This window comes from Botryllus schlosseri, chromosome 7 (assembly GCF_051294905.1).
Source record: "Botryllus schlosseri isolate E-star chromosome 7, Bs_hap1, whole genome shotgun sequence".
Lineage (NCBI taxonomy): Eukaryota > Metazoa > Chordata > Ascidiacea > Stolidobranchia > Styelidae > Botryllus > Botryllus schlosseri.
This window is the reverse complement of record NC_137242.1, coordinates 11,300,690-11,322,632: the sequence shown is the minus strand read 5'-3', so window position 1 is coordinate 11,322,632 and position 21,943 is coordinate 11,300,690. Positions and strand designations below refer to the sequence as shown.

General features: G+C 40.4%; 2 protein-coding genes across 2 annotated transcripts in view; both read right to left on the bottom strand.

Moving 5' to 3' along the window:
* LOC145442200 (uncharacterized) overlaps positions 1–21,943 on the bottom strand; it is a 203,633-nt gene that overhangs the window by 62,823 nt on the left and 118,867 nt on the right. The window lies entirely within an intron of this gene.
* LOC145443407 (uncharacterized) lies at positions 12,576–20,640 on the bottom strand. The gene is made up of 7 exons (XM_080321376.1): positions 20,496–20,640; positions 20,235–20,338; positions 19,683–19,846; positions 19,410–19,619; positions 19,274–19,348; positions 19,073–19,216; positions 12,576–12,671 (listed from the first exon to the last, which is right to left on the bottom strand). The coding sequence occupies exons 3-7, from the start codon at positions 19,689–19,691 to the stop codon at positions 12,576–12,578; spliced, it is 534 nt and encodes a 177-aa protein (XP_080177502.1). The 5' UTR covers positions 19,692–19,846; positions 20,235–20,338; positions 20,496–20,640.

Here is a 21,943-nt window from a genome sequence, read left to right as displayed (position 1 = left end):
CACGCAAGAAGGCGCTTTATCGTTACAATATACGTAGAACTGGTATAAACTACGTAAGTAATTGCATAGCCTCAGTTTACCAGCCAAAATAGAGAATAGAGAAGCGAATTGTCAAGATGCAATACATTACCCATTGACAAATTGATATGATACAATTCGAGCCTGCGCCAATGGTTGATGCCAATATAAACTATATTCGAATTCAATTTCAATAAAACAAGAGGTTTGGTTAAGATAAGAACAGAAAACAGAAATATACATTTTGCTATTACATTACTTTACTATACTACTTTAATTACGACATCGTAAGCTATAAGCTTCGATCATTTCGTTTGCGGACAATTTATTTGTGAAAGAACAATGGAGGCACAGTGAAACGAACGATCATTGAATGATTATTGTCGCTCTCACGGGTTACACGAGCGTCTCGCGAGCAATCCGACCATATGCAAGATACAGTGATTTTTATCGACACCGATTCCTTGATGACTTGAAATTGACTCGTGAATTTTGCTCCGAGTCACGAGTCAATCCACATTTTTGATACGCCGAGTCAAGTCAAGTCAAGTCATTTTAGCAAAGTGACTCGAGTCAAGTCAAGTCATACGAAAAAGGTGACTCGAGTCTGACTCGAGTCAAGTCATGACTCGAGTCATCCCAACACTGGTACATTGTACACACACGTGTTAGTTGAGAAGTTACTTGTTACCATATTGACTATATTTATTTTGATCCAATGGTATGGTTGACTGGCAAAACTGACAAAACGAGTTTCGTATCTAATGTCTTATAATGTATTTGTTGACAGGGCGTATATTGAACAATTCCAACCTTGAATTTACCAGAAAAGAGTGCTCGTATGAAACACGCAGACACCACCTCCAACTGGGAGCAAGTAAGAACGGGCTGCGTAGTGCATACTACAAGAAGTTGAAGGATATTGAAAAATGTGCAACTCGTTCCCAGTCTGGAACTGCCAGCGGATCGATTGATGCGGGAAAACCACTATTGCTGGAATAATCTGTGTTTGCCAGGGAATCACATCTGTGACAATTATAGTTCAAAATATGCTGGTATTATCACGCACTAAAGGAATGTCATATGTAGGCTCAGGGGAAATGCTTACAGTTCCTCCCCCAACGTGTGTGGACATACTGGCATTTTTTGAAGGTTTTGGTATTCAATTCATCGTTATCTCCTCCTGGCTCTTTTAACCTTGATATCATATACAGTTAAAGAAAATGTTACCCTTCCTACCAATGATTCGGGCAAGAGCAAGCTAACATCTAAACAAGGCCGGATATTTTATCACGAGTAGATAAGGCATCATTCAGATCGTAATTGGCCACTTTTGAGCTAACGAAAGCGAGTGTACTATTGCAATTTTGAAGGAAATTTTCCCAAGTTGAAGATGACAAAAATTGATATCTAGTACTGTTATTGCTTAAAAGATCACACATAAACTGTTTTTGTTGTCCACATTGTTACTTTTGCATGCATCATTTCGTTTATATACGCATGAATTAGGGATTTGAAAATTCAATACTGCATTCGTAAATGTTACATCTGTGAATTATATGTATCTTGTTTTATCATTCCTCATTGCTTTGCATAACATGATGGGATCCTGAAAAGTCGACCTGGATTTTGTGGAATGATCATGGATAGGCGACGTTTTGTCAGAGAAGAATGATGTATACAGCGTTGCTACTGAAGTATTGCTGCAATGATTTACTCGGGTTCAAATAGAAGTAGCGAGAATAGAAATCTGTGACGTACGCAGTTAGTTGGAAATAGTCACTTTTGACATTGGAGGGTGAAGCTTTTATGACTACCATAAAATGACCATCCAATGAATATGTTGGTGCTATTTTCAAATACATTCAAAACCCAGGGATATCTAGATAACCCTGGCAAAAACCAAGTTGTGATGCTGTTGTTTGGTGAGTGGTATGGAAGCACAGCAATTACCCGAGGAAGTAGGCAAACCTACCCGAGTACTCAGAAAAACTAGAATTACTTCTCTAAAATCTACCTCCACTAGATATTTATTTATATATGATGTTATTGATGTACCAATATGATGGAAAAGTGACACCTCAATTTAGAATGAAGGTTGTGTCACTTGCAACAGTGGTTGAACGTCCGCGCCTGTGTGAATGTACGTCGCGTTGGCCGTCACAAGGCTACTGCGTTGTGATTGCGTATAACCGTGAGTCGTCAATGTGTGAATTGGATTTGCAATACGTGCATGACGCGCAAAATTCAACCTAACTTGACCGCGTTTATATGGCAGTAGTCCGCTAGCTCAATGATATATATACAATGATTAGAAACTACCGTGAGCTCTGCGTTTCAGCGTGTTCCTGGTCACGCTTCATCGCATACACAGTTGTGCTGTAAACAAAGGCTTCCTCAGCAATACTTCTTTGAGGAACTAGCGATGATATATAATTCATTGGGTATATTTATCAGTGGCAATTAGCGTTAACGTGTTGAATAGCTTTAAAAGCGCATTTCTTTCTCTCGTCTGGCATTTTTCTTCTGATTATGCTAGCGGACCGCTGCCATATAAACGTTGATTCACGTACACGTACTTCGTACAGTCGTACACCTAGTTCACAAAATAAATTTCGCACGTCATGCGCGTATCGTAAATCCAATTCACACATTGACGACTCGCAACTATACGCAATCCCCGTGATGTAGCCTTGTGACAACCAACGAGGCTTATGTTCACACAGTCGCGGACGTTCAACCTTTGTTGCAAGTGACACAATCTTCATTCCAACTTGAGGTGTCGCTTTTCCATCATATTCCTACATCAATAACAACATATATAATTAAATATCAAGCAGACGTAGTTTTTAAAGGAGTAATTCTAGTTATTTTGAGTACTCGAGTAGGTTTGCCTACTTCCGCGGGTGATTGTGTTTTCATACTACTCACCAAACAAAAACATCACAACTTGTTTTTTTCTGGGGATATCTAGATCTCCTGAGTTTTGAAGGTTTTTGAAAATAGCAAGCACATATTCAATGGCCATTTTGCTGTAGTCATTAAGCTTAACCCTGCAATTTCAAAAGTGACTATTTCCAACTGACTCCGAGCGAACAACCAAATCTACTTTTAGAACTTTTTAAAAGTACTATACAGATTTATATTTTCGCTACTTCTATTTGAACCTGAGTAAATCATTGTAGCAATACTTCCACTACTTCAGTAGCAACATTGCATACATCACCCACCTCTGAAAAAAGTCACCTATCCATGATCATTCCACAAAATCTCGATGCCTTACAATACAGAATTGAATTTTCAGGATTCCATCATGTTATGTAAAGAAATGAGGAAGATAGATACACTTCACAGATAGAACATTTACGAATACATAATTTAATCCTCAAATCCCTAATTCATGTGTATATGACCGAAATAATGATGCAGGCATTTGAAAAAAGTAACATTAATATGCAACTGTACAGAACTAGACCAGTGCAAAAATAACCATGTGGACAACAAAAACAGTTTATGCGTGATTTGTTAAGCAATAACAGTGCTAGATATCAATTTTTGTCATCTTCAACTTGGGAAAAGTATTTGGATGATGTCCTTAATAATGCAGCAGTACACTCGCTTTCGTTGGTTCAAGAATGGCCAAATACGACCCGAACGATGCCGTATCTACTCTTGATGAAATCTGCCTTGTTTGGCTGTTTGTCCATCTTTGCTTGCTCTTGCCCGAATCATTGGTAGGATGGGGAACATTCTTTTTCCGTAATTTTATATAATATCAAGGTGTCACCAAATTTATTAATATCTGTAGTGCAGAATAAGGATTCGGCTATTTGACCGTACCTGTCCATGGTTATTAAATGCATAAATGGTTATCGAGACCCAAGAATTTTTTGATTTTCCAAGTTGCTGTTCCTTCAGCACAAGAATCTATCCATTTTCGCATTTTAGGCAAGAAATCATTTTCCAGCCAGTCCAAGCGTGAATCGTCTGGACTGCAATATGGCTTCAAGTCGGCGTTGTAGCTGAACTTGGTTGATGTATTCATAATGTCGAACCACTTGTAAATACCTGCAAACCATGCAGAAGCTTCTTTAGTGTCACCTCTCCTGTTCGCATAATACGCGCAACACTATTAGACAGAAGCTGAGCTGCAAAAATCTCCCGCATCTTTGCCAAGCGTTGCATACGAAAATGTGCATCCGTCAATTTGCCGCATCTCAATTCCGTCAGTTCAAACAGCCGTAAAATGCGGCCATCGAATAAATTTACCATCCTTGTTGAGAAGTTTCGTACCACCAGTGCGGCTGGCGTAGAGGTTGTTGCGTACGCTCTTGGAACATCTTGCGATTTGCACTGAGTCCATCAGCAACAAACGCAGCTACCCGAAATCCACAATCCTCCAAGATGCCGACACATTTCCAGAATATAGGCATACTCGAAAGTCGAAATGAAGCCACCGACTTTGTTGCGCAGTATGCCAAGGGTTTGGAAACAGACGTTACCTGGCCACTGGCATAAACTTGAAGAGCGTGTGTAGCTGGTTCATCATCATCTACAGGTCTCGACTCCCCAAGATAAACGAATCCTACCATTCCGTCTTTCGTTGTACTGAATACAATATTCTGTTTCACTGAAAATGCAAAAAATCAGAAGTAGTTAGACACATGAAACATCACCGTGAACAGCATTGCTGAAATATTCGCGATGAAGTTTTCGACACAGCTATAAAGTCATGAGAACACAATCTAGACAATTTACAGGCAAATTTAAGGTTGGAATTGCTGCAATTTGCAAATTGATCGATTTGTGTCCTATACGCAAGAGCAAATGCATTAGACATTAAAACGAAACTCGTTTTATCAGCTTACCAGTCAACTACCATGGGAATCAAAATATATAGTCAAGGTAGCCCACCACTCTGTAGTGCTTATGCAATGATGAAGAGTAGGCTACAGCATAGAATCATTTCCTCACCTTTCAACAAATCAGATGACGCGAATGAAGTTCGCAAATCTTTAAATCGTCTTTTTTTGTACAATTGATCCAGCCACGCATGCTCCTTATAAATTTCTCAAGGTTTTCCGCCCATTCATATTTGGCGCCAGTGCAAAAACGTTTTGCTGGAACTTTAAACAAATGCGCATTGGCAGAGGTTTTAGCACACCCTGGTATGCAACACTATCTCACATCTGACGCAACCAACTATTCATCAATCAACTATTAGTGAGAAAAAAGAGTTATAAATATTATAGTAGCCTTCAATAAAATTGCTTCCTGTTAAATGGGTCTCATCGAATTTTCAGGTTGGCCACCCACCAGCAATAAGATTACTCACAAAAGCATCTTAATCAGTTTCGCTTTCAAGATATCAGATGGCGCAATTGATGCTTACAAATGTTCGAATCTCAATCTGTCCTAATTTTCCAAGCTTTTTTACGCTCATCCACAGGTGCAAAAACCTAAGCAGCTAGTCAGTACCTGAATATTGCGCATTGGCGGAAGTTTGATTAGACCTTAGTATGCAGTACTGTCTCACTATGCTCGCAAAACCTGTTAACAATCAACCAACAAACGAAAAACAGTGGAATAACTGCCAGCAAAGGTGATAGCAGTACTCCACCACGGCCAACATTACTCAATGAAGTGTATGCAGTCAACCTTATCCGCGCACACGCTGATTTCGGCGGGAGTAAACCTTACAGCGTTAGGGGGCGTGGCAGTTTCCAATCATTGTATATATATCATTGGCTAGCTCAATCAGAAAAAATCCCAGCCGCGAGTAAGAAATGCGTTTCTAAAACTATTCAACACGTTACCGTTGTATTTCACTGATAAATATACCCAATGTATCATATATCATTGCTAGTTCCATAAAGAAGTATTGCTGAGGAAGCTTTTGTTTACAGCACAACTGTGTATGCGATGAAGCGTGACCTGGTACACGCTGAAACGCAGAGCTCACGGTAGTTTCCAATCATTGTATATATATCATTGCTATAGCTATGTATTTCGCATGTACACTAGGGTTGTTCAAAATTTGGAATTCTGCGTGTCCATCGCTTATTCTTTAGATTATTGTTAAAAAACAATAATGGGCTTGAAAGATGCTCCCAGGAAAGCCGCTAACATTTGTCTAAATGCGTTTGAAAGTAGTTGGTGAAGAGTGGGCGGGCAACCGACAGCAGAGGCGGGCAATCACGAAACCACGGTTCTTGATTGGGTAATCGGCTAAGCTTCACTGATTACTGCAACAGCTGACTCGGATTCGGAAGCTTCGCTTTACTAAATTGAAAGTCTGTTTTGCTGAGGTAGAGTCTGTTAGTAGCGGCTGTGGTTCTGTACAAGCGCGTTGTGTGTTGATGAGTCATTAGTAGTACTGTAACACGTGTTCTTTGAATGCTTCACAGTCGATAGCAGTAGTTTATGCTTTGGAGCAACAATAGTGCAGTCATGGCAGAGGCAAAACGGCGAAAGATTGCACACATGCCGCAGCGAAGAACAAGATCCAAATCTGAGCAGTACTTGGTCGGATATACTTGCGATTACATCTGTGGCTCGAGAATCGAGATTACCTACTATACGAGAAGAAATGAGTTACTTGCTGCATCTGAAAGAGCATTGTCCTCAGTCAACCCCTACTCATGAACTATGTACTGTTGTGGTGGATGATGTAATGACAGTGTGGAAAATGGCGAGAATTGCGACAATGCAGAAATCACATGTGGTGCGATCACTTCAAAACCTGCACGAAAGATGGCGTGATCTGAAGAAGAATCCGAAACAGGAAAGTGATCCCAAGGGTAAGAGGAGAAAATTCACTGATGATTTGGACAAGCTGTGGGATATTGGAAGTAGAGATGCCATAACAACAATAAAAAATGACATTTATCTATCACATGAAAGAAAGCTTGAAGACATTGCATTTATGAAGATCAACGGCAATCTCGCCAGTCAATAATGTTGGGAAGAGACAAAATTCTGGCTAAAGACCTCAAAAAGAAAACAGCAGCCATTGCAGATCAAACTGTTGAAAACGTTTCACACGACTCAAGTTGTGACTATGTTGTTTTAGCATCATCGTCATCTTCAAAAGAGGGTGACAGTTTGAGTTCAAGTTCTGACTATGATGCTGATGTTGGACTTGGCACCTCGACCCAATCCATTAAACTGATGGCACCTAAAAATATTATGAAAAATACGCATGTTTCCCAAGCTCTGGATCGATTGCAAGTAACTGACAACGATGCAACGATGCTGATGGGAGAATTTATTAAGGCTTGTGGAGGAGATATAGCCATGTTCTCCCTGTCAAGATCTTCAACGAAGAGAGCCAGGGAAACAAATCGCCTGGAAATATCTCAGGACATTTTGGAAAAATTTTCCGACAATAGGCCACAGCATGTTGCCATTCATTGGGATGGAAAGCTCACAGAGGATAGATTAGGAAATCGATATGAAGCTTTGTCAATTGTTCTATCTTGTCAACCTCAATACTCGGAAGGAAAACTACTTGGAATTCAGAAGATACAAAATGCGGCAGGTCAGACACAAGCTGAAACTACTTTCGACATAATTAAAAAGTGGGATATACAAGATGCTGTAACAGCTTTGGTTTTTCACACCACCGCAAGCAACAGCGGCTGGAAGAAGGGTGCAGCGAAGATCCTTGAGGACCTTCTAGGAAAGAAGGTTTTTTACCATGCGTGTCGGCACCATGTGTATGAGCTAGTAGTCAAAGACGTCTGGAAATGTTTATTTGGAAAAGCAACAACCGGACCAGAGAACACATGGTTTGCCCACCTTAAGAAGAGCTGGAGCAGTCTTGACAGAAAACAGCAATTCAAGACTCTGACTATTCCTGTATGCTTTAAAGAACGAGCAGCAATGACAGTTGAGAACTTCAAGCTACTACTCGCCAGAAAAGATTTCTTCACACAGGATGACTACAAACAATGTGTGACTAATGCTCTTGCTCTTCTCGGTGCAGATGGAGATATACATCATCACAAACCTGGTGCAACACACCATGCAAGGTGGATGGGCACAATTCTGTATGCTCAGAAGATGTTCATGTGGGCTGATCAGTTTCATTACAAATCTGAAGAAGTGGAACTGCTGCATCGCTTCAATTTATTTTTAGTTCTCTTCTATATCCCTGCCTGGGTTGCTTCCAGCATCGGTCGTGATGCAGCCGGTAATGACTTGAGATTCATCCAGGACATGTTGAGTTACAAGGAACATGATGAACAAGTTTCCAAAGCTGCTTCACAAAAGCTTTTAAAGCATGACTGGTATATCGTGGAGGAAACCGCTGTATATGCCTTGTTTTCGCCGAGTGAAAGCAATGAAACCCGAGAAAATATGGCAAAGACGCTCCTACAGGTAGAGCGAACTTCAAGTTTCAGGAGAGGTCCGCCCTCGTTGAATGCAACTGTACGCATCAACAAGGACACTACTTTGTCTGATTTTATTGGGCCACAGTCGTGGTACATATTTGATGTTTTTGAATGCTCTGGGGCGTGGCTAGCTCAACCGGTTGATGTTTGGCACTTATCAGATTCCTACACCAGAATGAGCTCCTACATCAGTTCTGTCAAAGTCGTTAATGATGCCGCAGAACGAGGTGTAAAGCTAAGCACAGACTATGCTGCAATCTTGACTGACAATGAACAACAAAGAGACAGTCTGCTTCAAGCTGTGGAACAGCATAGGAAGACAGTTGGAGACAGCAGGAAGTCAACTCTAATCAAAAGCCTGTAATCTGCAACTTGTGCCTGACAATGCAACACTGATCTGCAACGTACTTTTTTAATGTCTTTTGTAAATAGTGCTTTTCGCCTTCATTCAATTGTGAATAAAAAGTGTAATATGCGTTTGTTTATGGGTGAGACGTCGACCAGTCATAACAAGTACTACTGAGATGTTGACTCCTGGTGGTAAATTTTTGAGTTTCACTCACTGTCAGTAACTTTTGGAAAGGTAGCAATATGCATGCATCTAGTTTATTCGTATCTCAACTAGCGAGAGCACCTGTGCAATACATAGCACTTTCTGCAGGTAGATATTAACTTAGGTGGTTGCGATGTTGTACTATGGACTCTTGGTGATAACATTAACAAAGGCAATATATCATGTCTGTAATGCCACCAACAGAAACGACTGCACAACAGCACGCAAAAATCGTTACCAGCAGTGTTCACAAAGTCGGTCTTTCAGCCAATCATTAGCTTATTATTACCGGCTTCAACCAATCAGGATTAATGGCTTCTCTTTGCCCGCCCACTTCATCGATTCCCCGCCCACTTGCCGACGGCTACTTTCAAACGCATTTAGACAAATGCTAGCGGCTCTCCTGCGAGCTTCTTTCAAGCCCATTATTGTTTTTTAACAATAATCTACAGAATAAGCGATGGACACGCAGAATTCCAAACATTTTCCAAATTTTGAACAACCCTAATGTACACCGAAGTTTTCGGTCAGCGTAAGAGGGCAGTCCTTTTTGGCCCAGGTTTTCTCGCTGCCGATCGTTCTGGTACACTTCTTGGAGTCGCGTCCTAAAACTTTAAATGTCTCGCCGATATGTCCATTTCGATAAAGTTTGCGTATTTTGTCTTGGGGAAGAGTATAAAATAATTAAGAAACCTGGCAACTTGAAATCGCGCCCGGTGCGAAAATTTTTTGAAAAAGTTGCATAAATTTTCAAAAAATACTTTATAATTTATGCTAATTCGCGAAATAATTTTGGGCCACCTTCGAGCTCGCCCCCCCCCCAATTGTGGGGTTTGAGGTGAGGCAGTTACGGTCCTGCGTAAGTCCTACACTATGTTAATTAGATAGCACTAGACTAGACGCGTCTAGACCAGTGGTTCCCAACCTTTTTCGGTGGCGGGGCCAAATTTAGAATTTCAGAGTACGGCCGGGGCCGCACGAATACCAAGGCAATGAAAGGAACCCAAAATAGTCACCAAAATATGAAAATTGACATTGTTCCGGTCATTCGCTTGACGCCATTGGCCATTGTGTTGCCGCGCTCCCGTTGTTCAGAACAATCAACCTTTGCTGGCTATTTCGGAGTAGTTTTATTGCCCTGGCGAGATTTCAACTCGTATTTTTGGAATCAGTGCGACACTTGCTTTCGATAAACACCGACATATCAAATTATACGGACGCTTGGGTCGCGAGCTATAGGACTACAAAGTATGCTGTTTTTGCCGGCTAAGCAGTACGCATCTCGGCGTATTCAATCATGAGTCACTTGTTGCACATCTATCCGTAAATTAGTTATCAATACCAAGGGCCGTAACAGCACTTCGTCAGTCCCCCCCCCCCAAAAAAACGTTTCTCGTGAGCCCCCATAGGGTGATAAACAGAACTTCAAAGCCCCCAGACCTCCTCAGGCTAGAAGGCTATTTACCGCTATTTATCATCTAAATCGGGTGTACGTTTTAGGCAGCTTCTCTCGACTAATCGCGCGAAGTGCGAAAAATTTATAAAATTCATGATTGAATCGGTCAATATAATCGGGAATTGCATATATATTGGTATCAATTTTTATCCTCTCCCTGCTCACGTAATCTGATTGACCGGTTGAGCCGAGTGAGTTGTGTTTGAAAAGGTAGGACCACTCGTGACCTCCAGTCTGCTATATCAAAAAATATAGAATCGCTAAAACGTACTAAACTAAAAGATGCACACGATTTCAAATTGGTAGTTCTTCACTGGCATATATTTTTCCCTGCGGGATGGTAGCCTATTTGTCTCGTGACGTTCAGATTGCCAAGACAGGAACATTCGGCGCCAGTCATTTAGGCGAATATGGTCAATTATACCTATATGTATTTTGAATATGCATAACGAAGTTTTCGGTCAGCGTAAGGGCAGTCCTTTTCGGCCAAGGTTTTATCGCTGCCGATCGTTCTGGCACGCTTCTAGAAGTCGCATGTTACATGGCCTAAACCTTTATATGTCTTGGTGCGTCGTGGCGCGGTAATGGCCAACGCCGATATGCCTATACTTCTATAAATCTTTGCGTATTTTATCTTTGTCGAAGAGTACCGAATAATTAAGGTACTTGAAAACTTGAAATCGCGCGCAGCGCGAAAAAAAAATCCCAATTGGGGGGCTTGGGATGCGGCAGTTACGGTCCTGTCAATACCTATATCTATAGGTACTGCCCGTTAACGGTCCTGTCAATACCTATATCTATAGGTACTGCCCGTTAAACTCTGGAAAGTTAGGGCACATTGCATTGAAACAGCAGTGACATAATCTTAGCAGTCTACTCACAACTTTCCTGCAATCCTAATTGAAGACTCCAAGCCAAGCCAGAGTATTTTATTAATATATAATTTTTTTTCATAAATAGATTTCTCAATATTTTTGTGGGGGCCGCAAGAAGGCTAGCTGGGGGCCGCATGCGGTCCGCAGGGCCTCGGTTGGGAATCACTGGTCTAGACTATATGAGCCTCCAGATACTACACCTCTACCTAATACACTCCTACAGTCACAGACGTCCAGACCCACGTATAGGCCCACGAGTCCATACACGGCTCTTTGCCCTATCTTGTTTCAAGAAATCGAAAGTGTCATCGGAGGACGCCCAAGTGTGCTCTTTTTCGTACCTCAAAATATGGTAACCCTAGGCTAGACACCAACGAATATTTATTCGCAACAGAGTTTCTCGCAAGCAGAGCTTTGAACACAAAGTAACGAAATTTCATTTGATCCCGGCGAAGATGTCAGAATATCGGTTACACTAGAAACCATGAATTGTCTTTACATTCATTGTGATGAATGCTGCCAATGGAGAATGGACACACTCTGCCTATTTCCACGTCGTCGGGGGTTCTCAACTTGCCCGATATAACGGGCCGCAGATCTATATTAATATGTATCAGTGTTGGGTAAGTCACTACCTTCGAGTCACGAGTCATTTCGAGCCATTTCGCATTTTGACTCGAGTCAAGACAATCGATTTTCGAAGGTGACTCGAGTCAATTAAGTCGAGTCAAGTCAAGTCAAGTCACGAGTCAAGTCACAATTCAAGTCAAGCTGCTTTTTCGAAGTACGAGGTATGATTACGTCATTGCATTTTGCTGCCTGTCTGAAATACAGATTGAGTGGTCATTGATTCTGAACCGATGAACGAACATTTTGCTATCAAATTACTTTACTATAATCTAGTTTACGACAAAGTAAAAGCTGTAAGCTTCGATCATTTCGTTTGCGGTCAATTTATTTGTGAGAGAACAATGGAGGCTCAGTAAATCGCACGATCATTGAATCATTGGTCGCTCACACGGGTCATACCAGCGTTTCGCGAACAATCCAAACATATGCAAGATACAGTTGACCATTTTTATCCACACCGATTACCGACATTCACATGCGCAGATCGTGTGTATGTGTATCGAGTCGGTGTATATGCCGCAAAAGCATCAAGGACAAAAATAAACTACGTCCTTTCCTTTTTTTATCTATCCATTATATGTTGTCTGTAAAAGCTGTAAAGGAGGACGGATTGCCTAATAGGGGGACAATTTGGCGTTCTCGGAGGATCACTGGTCCAAAGGATCCGTTGGGCTGATATCTGCGCACCATAAGAGGCCGGGTTTGGTCAGAGAGACAGACGGAGTCTTTATTTCTTCATCCAACTGAAATACAAACAAACAGACGGCAATAATGGTGGTACGGTATTCGGTACCAGGTAGGGAAATCCACAGGGTGATACAGCTGATACAGCTTTATATCCACAGGGTGATGCAGCTGATACAGCTTTATATCCACAGGGTGATACAGCTGATACAGCTTTATATCCACAGGGTGATACAGCTAATACAGCTGATACACCTTTATATCCACAGGGTGATACAGCTGATACAGCTTTATATCCACAGGGTGATACAGCTGATACAGCTTTATATCCACAGGGTGATACAGCTGATACAGCTGATACAGCTTTATATCCACAGGGTGATACCATAGTGTCCTATATGGTGTCGACACAAGCAAATCGCACGGTTCAATGAAATTGTATCACGTCACAGTTTCCATTTGGCCAAAGGCAATTTGACGGTGATTTTTGACCGACTTGCCGAGCATTAAATTTGATGAATCGGATATCAATCGAAAGCTGACGCTGTACTGCTTGCGAAAATATAAATTTATTCCACTCATGGCCCTGGAACCCCCACAATCAGCCCCAAATTATTCATTGTCGAGTAGATCGGCAGTGTGACGCAACAATGCTGTCTGGCGAAGCGAGAGACTAGATCAAGAGCAAGGATGCGGCCGAGCGGCGAGAGTGGGATCAGCTGACGTCGCGGCAATAGCAATGTGCAACCGCGCCACAGAGAAACGTTGCGCTGTTGATACTTTTTCTATGCGCTTCGGCCCGCTTGTTGCGTAGGGCTCCAGAGATGCGTGGCGCTGTTGATACTTTCTATAGGCGCTTCGCTAAAAGCGAGCACACACCAGCCTTTCCTTGACTTGTAAGGGTAGAACTGGGTCCACAGAATGTATTTGGTCCCTACCAATTTTCGAGCAATATCCTTCAGCTGATAGAGATATTTCTAGTAGGAAAATATACTTTTAAGTAATAAGATTCACTCAGGACAGCAAATTTAGATAATGTAAATATATCAGTGTTGAGTTTTCACTCTTCTAGTCCCCATAAGCACCACGTCGGTGACCTTGACACCAAATTCCGAGAAGGCATAAAAGTGCAAACTCTGTTGGGCCGAATGGACAATGGACCAGACATGGGGTGATTACTTCATGATTGTAATCGATTGCGATTACGATTACTTCTGAATGACGCGATTACGATTACGATTACAGCAAAATCAGGAAGTAGTCGATTACGATTACGATTACATTGGAAAAGTAATCACGATTACTCACGATTACATTTCTTTTGCATCTTGGAAGCTATGTTGGAAGATAATATATGGATTGCGCTGAAGAGGCCTAATGAGATAACAAACTCCCTTTAAAAGATATGCGTCATTTGCTTGTTACGTCATAAATATACCCATTGCCCATTTTTATAGAGTTCAATTTATAGCGCCGAATGATTTACATTCTTGCCAGGGCCATAATTGCCGCACCACCAATTTACCAATAGGGTGGGGAGCGAGCTCGAAGGGGACTCAAAAAGTATTTCGTAAACCAACATAAGTTATAGAGTATTTTCGAGAGATCTAATTAACTTGAAAATACTCTCTAGATCAGTGATTCCGAATCGCGACTCCGAGCTAGCCTACTTGCGGCTCCCATTGACGTTGGAACATCCAACAAAAATATTATAAAATCAATTTGGAACAAACAAAAAAATTGATATTCAAAAATTACACTTGCTTGGCTTGAAATCTGGAGTTTATAATTAAGGGTGGAGACCAATTCCTTTGCTGTCGAGTAGCGATTCTCTACTCAGCAACGATTTCGTTACTCAACTCACGTCAAAAAGTATGCTCACATTCAAATGCGTTTGGATCGTCACTCAAATTTAAGTCTGCTCATCATCAGACTTAATTAAGTGCAGGTGGTGTTGCAACACGTTTTACAACACTATCTGATCATCAAACCAATGGATCATTTGACTTGATTGTTACGTTCAAAGGCCGCATTGACGGAATGAATGCTGTTTTCCCCATGATAAAAATGTTTTCATGTCCTATTGTAGTTGTAGTTAATGTGGTCACTGACCATGGTAATTTACAACTTGAGTTGCTAGACATGCAGTCAGATATAAATACATGACAATTTGTTTGTGCATCTCACGAAAGTTTTCCTTCTAGTCTGCTATGCTTGAGCCACTACAATATCGTTTGATCATGTAACAAACCGGAGGTCACGAATTAACAACATACACTAAAGTAATTATAAAAAGACATCAGAGGTTACGTGTTGGAGCCCGGAGGTTTATCTAGGCTCCTCCTCGCCGCCTCATCCGCGTAAGCGGTGTCTTACAATAAGCCTAGAAGTGGGCCATGCTACAAGTCGGCAGATACGAAATCAAAAATGCAGAAAATCGGCCTGGTGTAACTGATCGTTGTAGTCGACAAACAAACTCTACAGGTAAATCTGACCATCGGGGGCTGAGAGAGGATTAAAAATCAATAGTAACATAATGCAATATTCGACGAAGTTCAGTCTTCAACTGGCGATGACCACTCTATAGAGGACGACTTGCTGTTTTGGTCCTGATTCCAGCTACTACCCATGCTAACATGATATATAAGCCCATGGCCATGGCGGCAGGTCCCAATGTTGAGTAAAGAATTATGAAATAACGATTGGCGCCCTTTCAAGTAAAGTCATATGAGAATAAGACGAAGCGAACATAAAATTCTGCCTCCAACTTAATACAAATATTGTACTGCAAGCTGCCGTTACGAGAAACGGCAAAATCGGCTCGGTTTTGATATATAAATCATCAGCTGTTGATTTGTACTGCTTTGTTGTGGGAATCGCAATGTTTTATTTGACGAGTACAAAATTTCAAATCTTTGTCCGGTGTACGTACGTACTAGATAGGCCTACTGCTCGCCAAGCAGCTACGGTCAAATTGCGTTTAACTAAGCATAAGCATAACCAAACATCAACCATAAGTTACTATTTGAAACTAGGCAGAGCGGAGATAAATTATACTGCTGCGAGGTAGTAGCGTGTGGAACGTGTTGATAACCTGATATACAGCACGGCGGGTGTTCACTGTTCTTACAATGACACTAATGTACGACGTACGTGCATCGAATATCTATTTAGTGTGAATACTTCTTACGCAATGACGCGCAAAGCTAATAGGCTGTTTCTGACGTAATAATGAGCTGTGGAGTTTAAAAATCAGACGATTGTGCTGTCACAAGCCTGGTATAATATCTCTTCCTTGTTCACGAATGTTCAGTTTATGTCATAGTCCTTGCAAAAATAAAAAGTAATCGTTCTTTCACAGAGAAATCGATTAAATATGCGAAGTAGTCGATTACGATTACGATTACTTCGGATTTCTTTCGAATGTAATCGATTGCGATTACGATTACTTGGAAATGCTGTAATCGTCGTAATCGATTACGATTACTAATCGCGATTACCCCATGTCTGCAATGGACATTCAGTTATTCACAGATGCAAAAAAATAATGCAAATCCGTTTTACGTAAGTTACATTACGAATATAAATACAGGCTACAGAATGAATATAATTCAAATATCTGTGATACCACTGTATTACTTTGGACGCAAAAGGTCCCCGGCATTCAAAAAAACTGTTTGGTGTTTGAAAAATGCTAAACCAAATTCCAACGTCAACGTTTATAGTGATATCAGATATATTCCAGTGAAAAACAAAGGTATGAATTTGGTGGTAACATTTTGGAATCATTTGGCAGGTATGGCTCGCAAGATTTCTAGTAACGGATTGAATCCGGACAGCGATACCAGTTTAATTCGACACTCCTGCTGTTAAACTTTATTCAACATCCCAGCAAACACGAGATATATTTCGGATATCTTTTTGTTATCCTAATTATCTCAAAATTGTGTTTGTGCATATCTTGTACGGAAATGTATCTTGAGTACATCTTTTTCTTATCCAACAAATTTCGTCAAAATGCCGAAAATATATTTGTGATGAATCAAATTCGATTATTGTTTCATTTTATGGTATAATTTATCTATACTATCAATTTTATTGATGTCTTACTCTTATGGGGTGATATGTCACCATAATTGCCACTATCGAATCATAGCAATTTACATAGTTGTAAATTGCTATGATCGAATGTTTTTCCTTTTGTCACACGCCGCTTTCGCGTGATTTTGCAGATATTTTGATTCTTGGCCATCCCAAATTTTGGAATCCGAATCCATTACGGCTTCAGGCGGCAATTTGAAAGTCTTATGAATTCTGGGTAATCCGAAAAACTGCTGCCAAAATAATGCTATACTATTTGATAGTTCAATAGAAAAATCCTGCTACAATCCGACTGTCAAAGCAAATTCAGAATCCGGATCTACTCCGGCTACGCTGAAAACCATCCGGCTGCTCATCCGTACTCCGTAGTGTAGCCGTCTATTAGCCGTCGTAGCCGAGTGACTCACTGGCTTAAGGCACTTTCTCCTCACGCGAACGCCCGTTTCGGCGCGCAGGTTTCAAACCGCCAGACAAAAGGAGGAGGGTTGGTGCGATGACATGCAAAATAAGGTCAAAAACATGCAAAATAAGGTCAGTCGCGACATGCAAAATAAGGTCAGTCACATGCAAAATAAGGTCAGTCGCGACATGCAGAATAAGGTCAGTCTCATGCAAAATAAGGTCAGTCACATGCAAAATAAGGTCAGTCGCGACATGCAAAATAAGGTCAGTCACATGCAAAATAAGGTCAGTCACATGCAAAATAAGGTCAGTCCATGCAAAATAAGGTCAGTCGCGACATGCAAAATAAGGTCAGTCGCGACATGCAAAATAAGGTCAGTCACATGCAAAATAAGGTCAGTCACATGCAAAATAAGGTCAGTCCATGCAAAATAAGGTCAGTCGCGACATGCAAAATAAGGTCAGTCACATGCAAAATAAGGTCAGTCACATGCAAAATACGGTCAGTCGCATGCAAAATAAGGTCAGTCGCGACATGCAAAATAAGGTCAGTCACATGCAAAATAAGGTCAGTCACATGCAAAATAAGGTCAGTTGCGACATGCAAAATAAGGTCAGTCACATGCAAAATAAGGTCAGTCACATGCAAAATAAGGTCAGTCGCGACATGCAAAATAAGGTCAGTCGCATGCAAAATAAGGTCAGTCGCGACATGCAAAATAAGGTCAGTCACATGCAAAATAAGGTCAGTCACATGCAAAATAAGGTCAGTCACATGCAAAATAAGGTCAGTCGCGACATGCAAAATAAGGTCAGTCACATGCAAAATAAGGTCAGTCACATGCAAAATAAGGTCAGTCACATGCAAAATAAGGTCAGTCGCGACATGCAAAATAAGGTCAGTCACATGCAAAATAAGGTCAGTCACATGCAAAATAAGGTCAGTCGCGACATGCAAAATAAGGTCAGTCACATGCAAAATAAGGTCAGTCACATGCAAAATAAGGTCAGTCACATGCAAAATAAGGTCAGTCGCGACATGCAAAATAAGGTCAGTCACATGCAAAATAAGGTCAGTCACATGCAAAATAAGGTCAGTCACATGCAAAATAAGGTCAGTCGCGACATGCAAAATAAGGTCAGTCACATGCAAAATAAGGTCAGTCACATGCAAAATAAGGTCAGTCGCGACATGCAAAATAAGGTCAGTCACATGCAAAATAAGGTCAGTCACATGCAAAATAAGGTCAGTCGCATGCAAAATAAGGTCAGTCGCGACATGCAGAATAAGGTCAGCCACATGCAAAATAAGGTCAGTCGCATGTAAAATAAGGTCATTCGCATGCAAAATAAGGTCAGTTGCATGCGAAATACGATCAGTCGCCACATGCAGATTGCGGACTATAAGGTCAGTGGCACAAGAAAAAAGTCGGATTTGAAGTAAATATTTGGATTTATACACGGACTGGACTGTTAATATTCTAGATGCGACTAATCACCTCGTAATCGAAATAATCGTCTGATTATGTTTTGTTTTAAACATCTTCACCTTTAGTATATAGATGAGGAATCTCAATCATGAAATTACTATATAGGAAAGATATTTTAAATTTATTTTTCATAGGAGAAAGACTTGGATTTCTAATTAAAATATGGATTTGGATTTACGCGCCAACTGATAATAATATTCTACATGCGACTGACTTCGTAATCAAGATAATCATGATTATCTTTTGATTGAAACATCTTAAGACTTAGGATATAGATAAGGAATTTCACTGTTCAAAGTAGGCTACTATACAGGAAAGATATTTTGAATTTCGTTACCATAAGAAAAAGAGTTGGATTTGGAGTTGAAGTATAGATTTGGATTTATGCGCGGACTGACCTTATTTTGCATGTCGCGACTGACCTTATTTTGCATGTGACTGACCTTATTTTGCATGTCGCGACTGACCTTATTTTGCATGTTTTTGACCTTATTTTGCATGTCATCGCACCAACCCTGTAGGATTGAGGTCTTTTGGAGTAATTGCCGATATGATGTCTGAGGAAATCCATCATCTGGTTTTTCTGCAACTTTATGTCTTTGATGCACAAGCTAAAAAGGATTCGATTACAAGGAAGTTGGATTGATCTTCATATGTGATAAACTTACCATTACTTCATGACAGGCCGCGTTGTTGATGGTCAAAATTTTGTAGTTCAGCGATGATTTCAAATGAAGGAGCATCTGAAAAACAGCGAGACTTTATTCTCAAATTCGAGAACGCATCAAAGTGCTAGGAACTTACTGCAGGACTTAGATCTCTGGCCGTTACATTCAATGATGGGATTATGCCATTCTTGAACACTCTTTTCGCTAATGATGGCAAACTTGCATTGCGAGCATCATTGATATCACTCCTGCTTGCCAGAATCATAAGATGACCGCATTCTTGAAATTGGCATGTCTTGTATCTGAATACTTGGATTACGTTTCTTCCTTGCAGGAAAAACATCATCTACAAATTATAAACGTTTTACATATATATATATACCATATTGCACAGAATAAAAGGGTATACCTTGACCATCAGTTGACGCCGAACTATTCAAAAATTGTTTGTTCCGCTGACGTTTTCGTTTTGGCCGCTGCGCTTCATTTTCAGTCCAGACAATGACAAAGATGTGGGCAAGCCACTACTCTCCGCAACTTTTATTATATCACTAAAAGCTACCTTCCATACATCTAAAACAGATGAATAATGTAGATGGCAAGGTAGGCCCACTTGGAAAACAGTACGCTAATCTGAGTTTATATCTTACTGGATGAGCATTTCATCTGTATCTTTTATACAGAGACCAATTGCGATTATCATATTATGGTTGCTTTTTGTTCTTGGCCTTACCGTGCTATTTGCATTCTTACGCAACCACCAGCCATGCAATACTATTATAGATATAAACAATTTCGCACAATTCACAATTCATAAGATATAAGCTATGGAATCAATGAGATCAATTCTACATCGGTTTTCCAGCTTTCATGTATTACAGCAACAGCAACCGGTTGTTCTTGTTCAACAAAAAGCACAACAGCAAATGATTGCTCGATTTATTGATCGACTAATACCCACCTATATTCATTTGCAGCAAATCCTTAAAGTAAGGTTTGAGTAAGTTGATATCCAGAAAATGTGCTCATGATAAGCCGCACGAGTTCTATAGTTTATTAGTTGATCTGAAATGAATCACAGAATTATATTCAGACATAGCCGCCTAGTTATGATGTGGACATCACATTACCAGAAAGACTAGACTAGTTCTACTTCTATGAAGTTATATCGTATTACCTCAAGTCCTTAACTATGATTATATAAGAAGCATATAGAAATTACCTTGCACAGTGCAGTTTTCGGTATTCTTCTATAGAAATATGCTTGGATTAGCCTCAATTAACTGCGATTTCCCTGAATGCTACTAAAACCAAAACGACAACGATATCTGCACTGCAAGCCGCCATTATCAGAGCGCTTCTGTCTTTTGTCCTACAGGGTTGGTGCGATGACGTGCAAAATAAGGTCAAAAACATGCAAAATAAGGTCAGTCGCGACATGCAAAATAAGGTCAGTCACATGCAAAATAAGGTCAGTCGCGACATGCAAAATAAGGTCAGTCCGCGCATAAATCCAAATCTATACTTCAACTCCAAATCCAACTCTTTTTCTTATGGTAACGAAATTCAAAATATCTTTCCTGTATAGTAGCCTACTTTGAACAGTGAAATTCCTTATCTATATCCTAAGTCTTAAGATGTTTCAATCAAAAGATAATCATGATTATCTTGATTACGAAGTCAGTCGCATGTAGAATATTATTATCAGTTGGCGCGTAAATCCAAATCCATATTTTAATTAGAAATCCAAGTCTTTCTCCTATGAAAAATAAATTTAAAATATCTTTCCTATATAGTAATTTCATGATTGAGATTCCTCATCTATATACTAAAGGTGAAGATGTTTAAAACAAAACATAATCAGACGATTATTTCGATTACGAGGTGATTAGTCGCACCTAGAATATTAACAGTCCAGTCCGTGTATAAATCCAAATATTTACTTCAAATCCGACTTTTTTCTTGTGCCACTGACCTTATAGTCCGCAATCTGCATGTGGCGACTGATCGTATTTCGCATGCAACTGACCTTATTTTGCATGCGAATGACCTTATTTTACATGCGACTGACCTTATTTTGCATGTGGCTGACCTTATTCTGCATGTCGCGACTGACCTTATTTTGCATGCGACTGACCTTATTTTGCATGTGACTGACCTTATTTTGCATGTGACTGACCTTATTTTGCATGTCGCGACTGACCTTATTTTGCATGTGACTGACCTTATTTTGCATGTGACTGACCTTATTTTGCATGTGACTGACCTTATTTTGCATGTCGCGACTGACCTTATTTTGCATGTGACTGACCTTATTTTGCATGTGACTGACCTTATTTTGCATGTGACTGACCTTATTTTGCATGTCGCGACTGACCTTATTTTGCATGTGACTGACCTTATTTTGCATGTGACTGACCTTATTTTGCATGTGACTGACCTTATTTTGCATGTCGCGACTGACCTTATTTTGCATGTGACTGACCTTATTTTGCATGTGACTGACCTTATTTTGCATGTCGCGACTGACCTTATTTTGCATGTGACTGACCTTATTTTGCATGTGACTGACCTTATTTTGCATGTCGCGACTGACCTTATTTTGCATGTGACTGACCTAATTTTGCATGTGACTGACCTTATTTTGCATGTGACTGACCTTATTTTGCA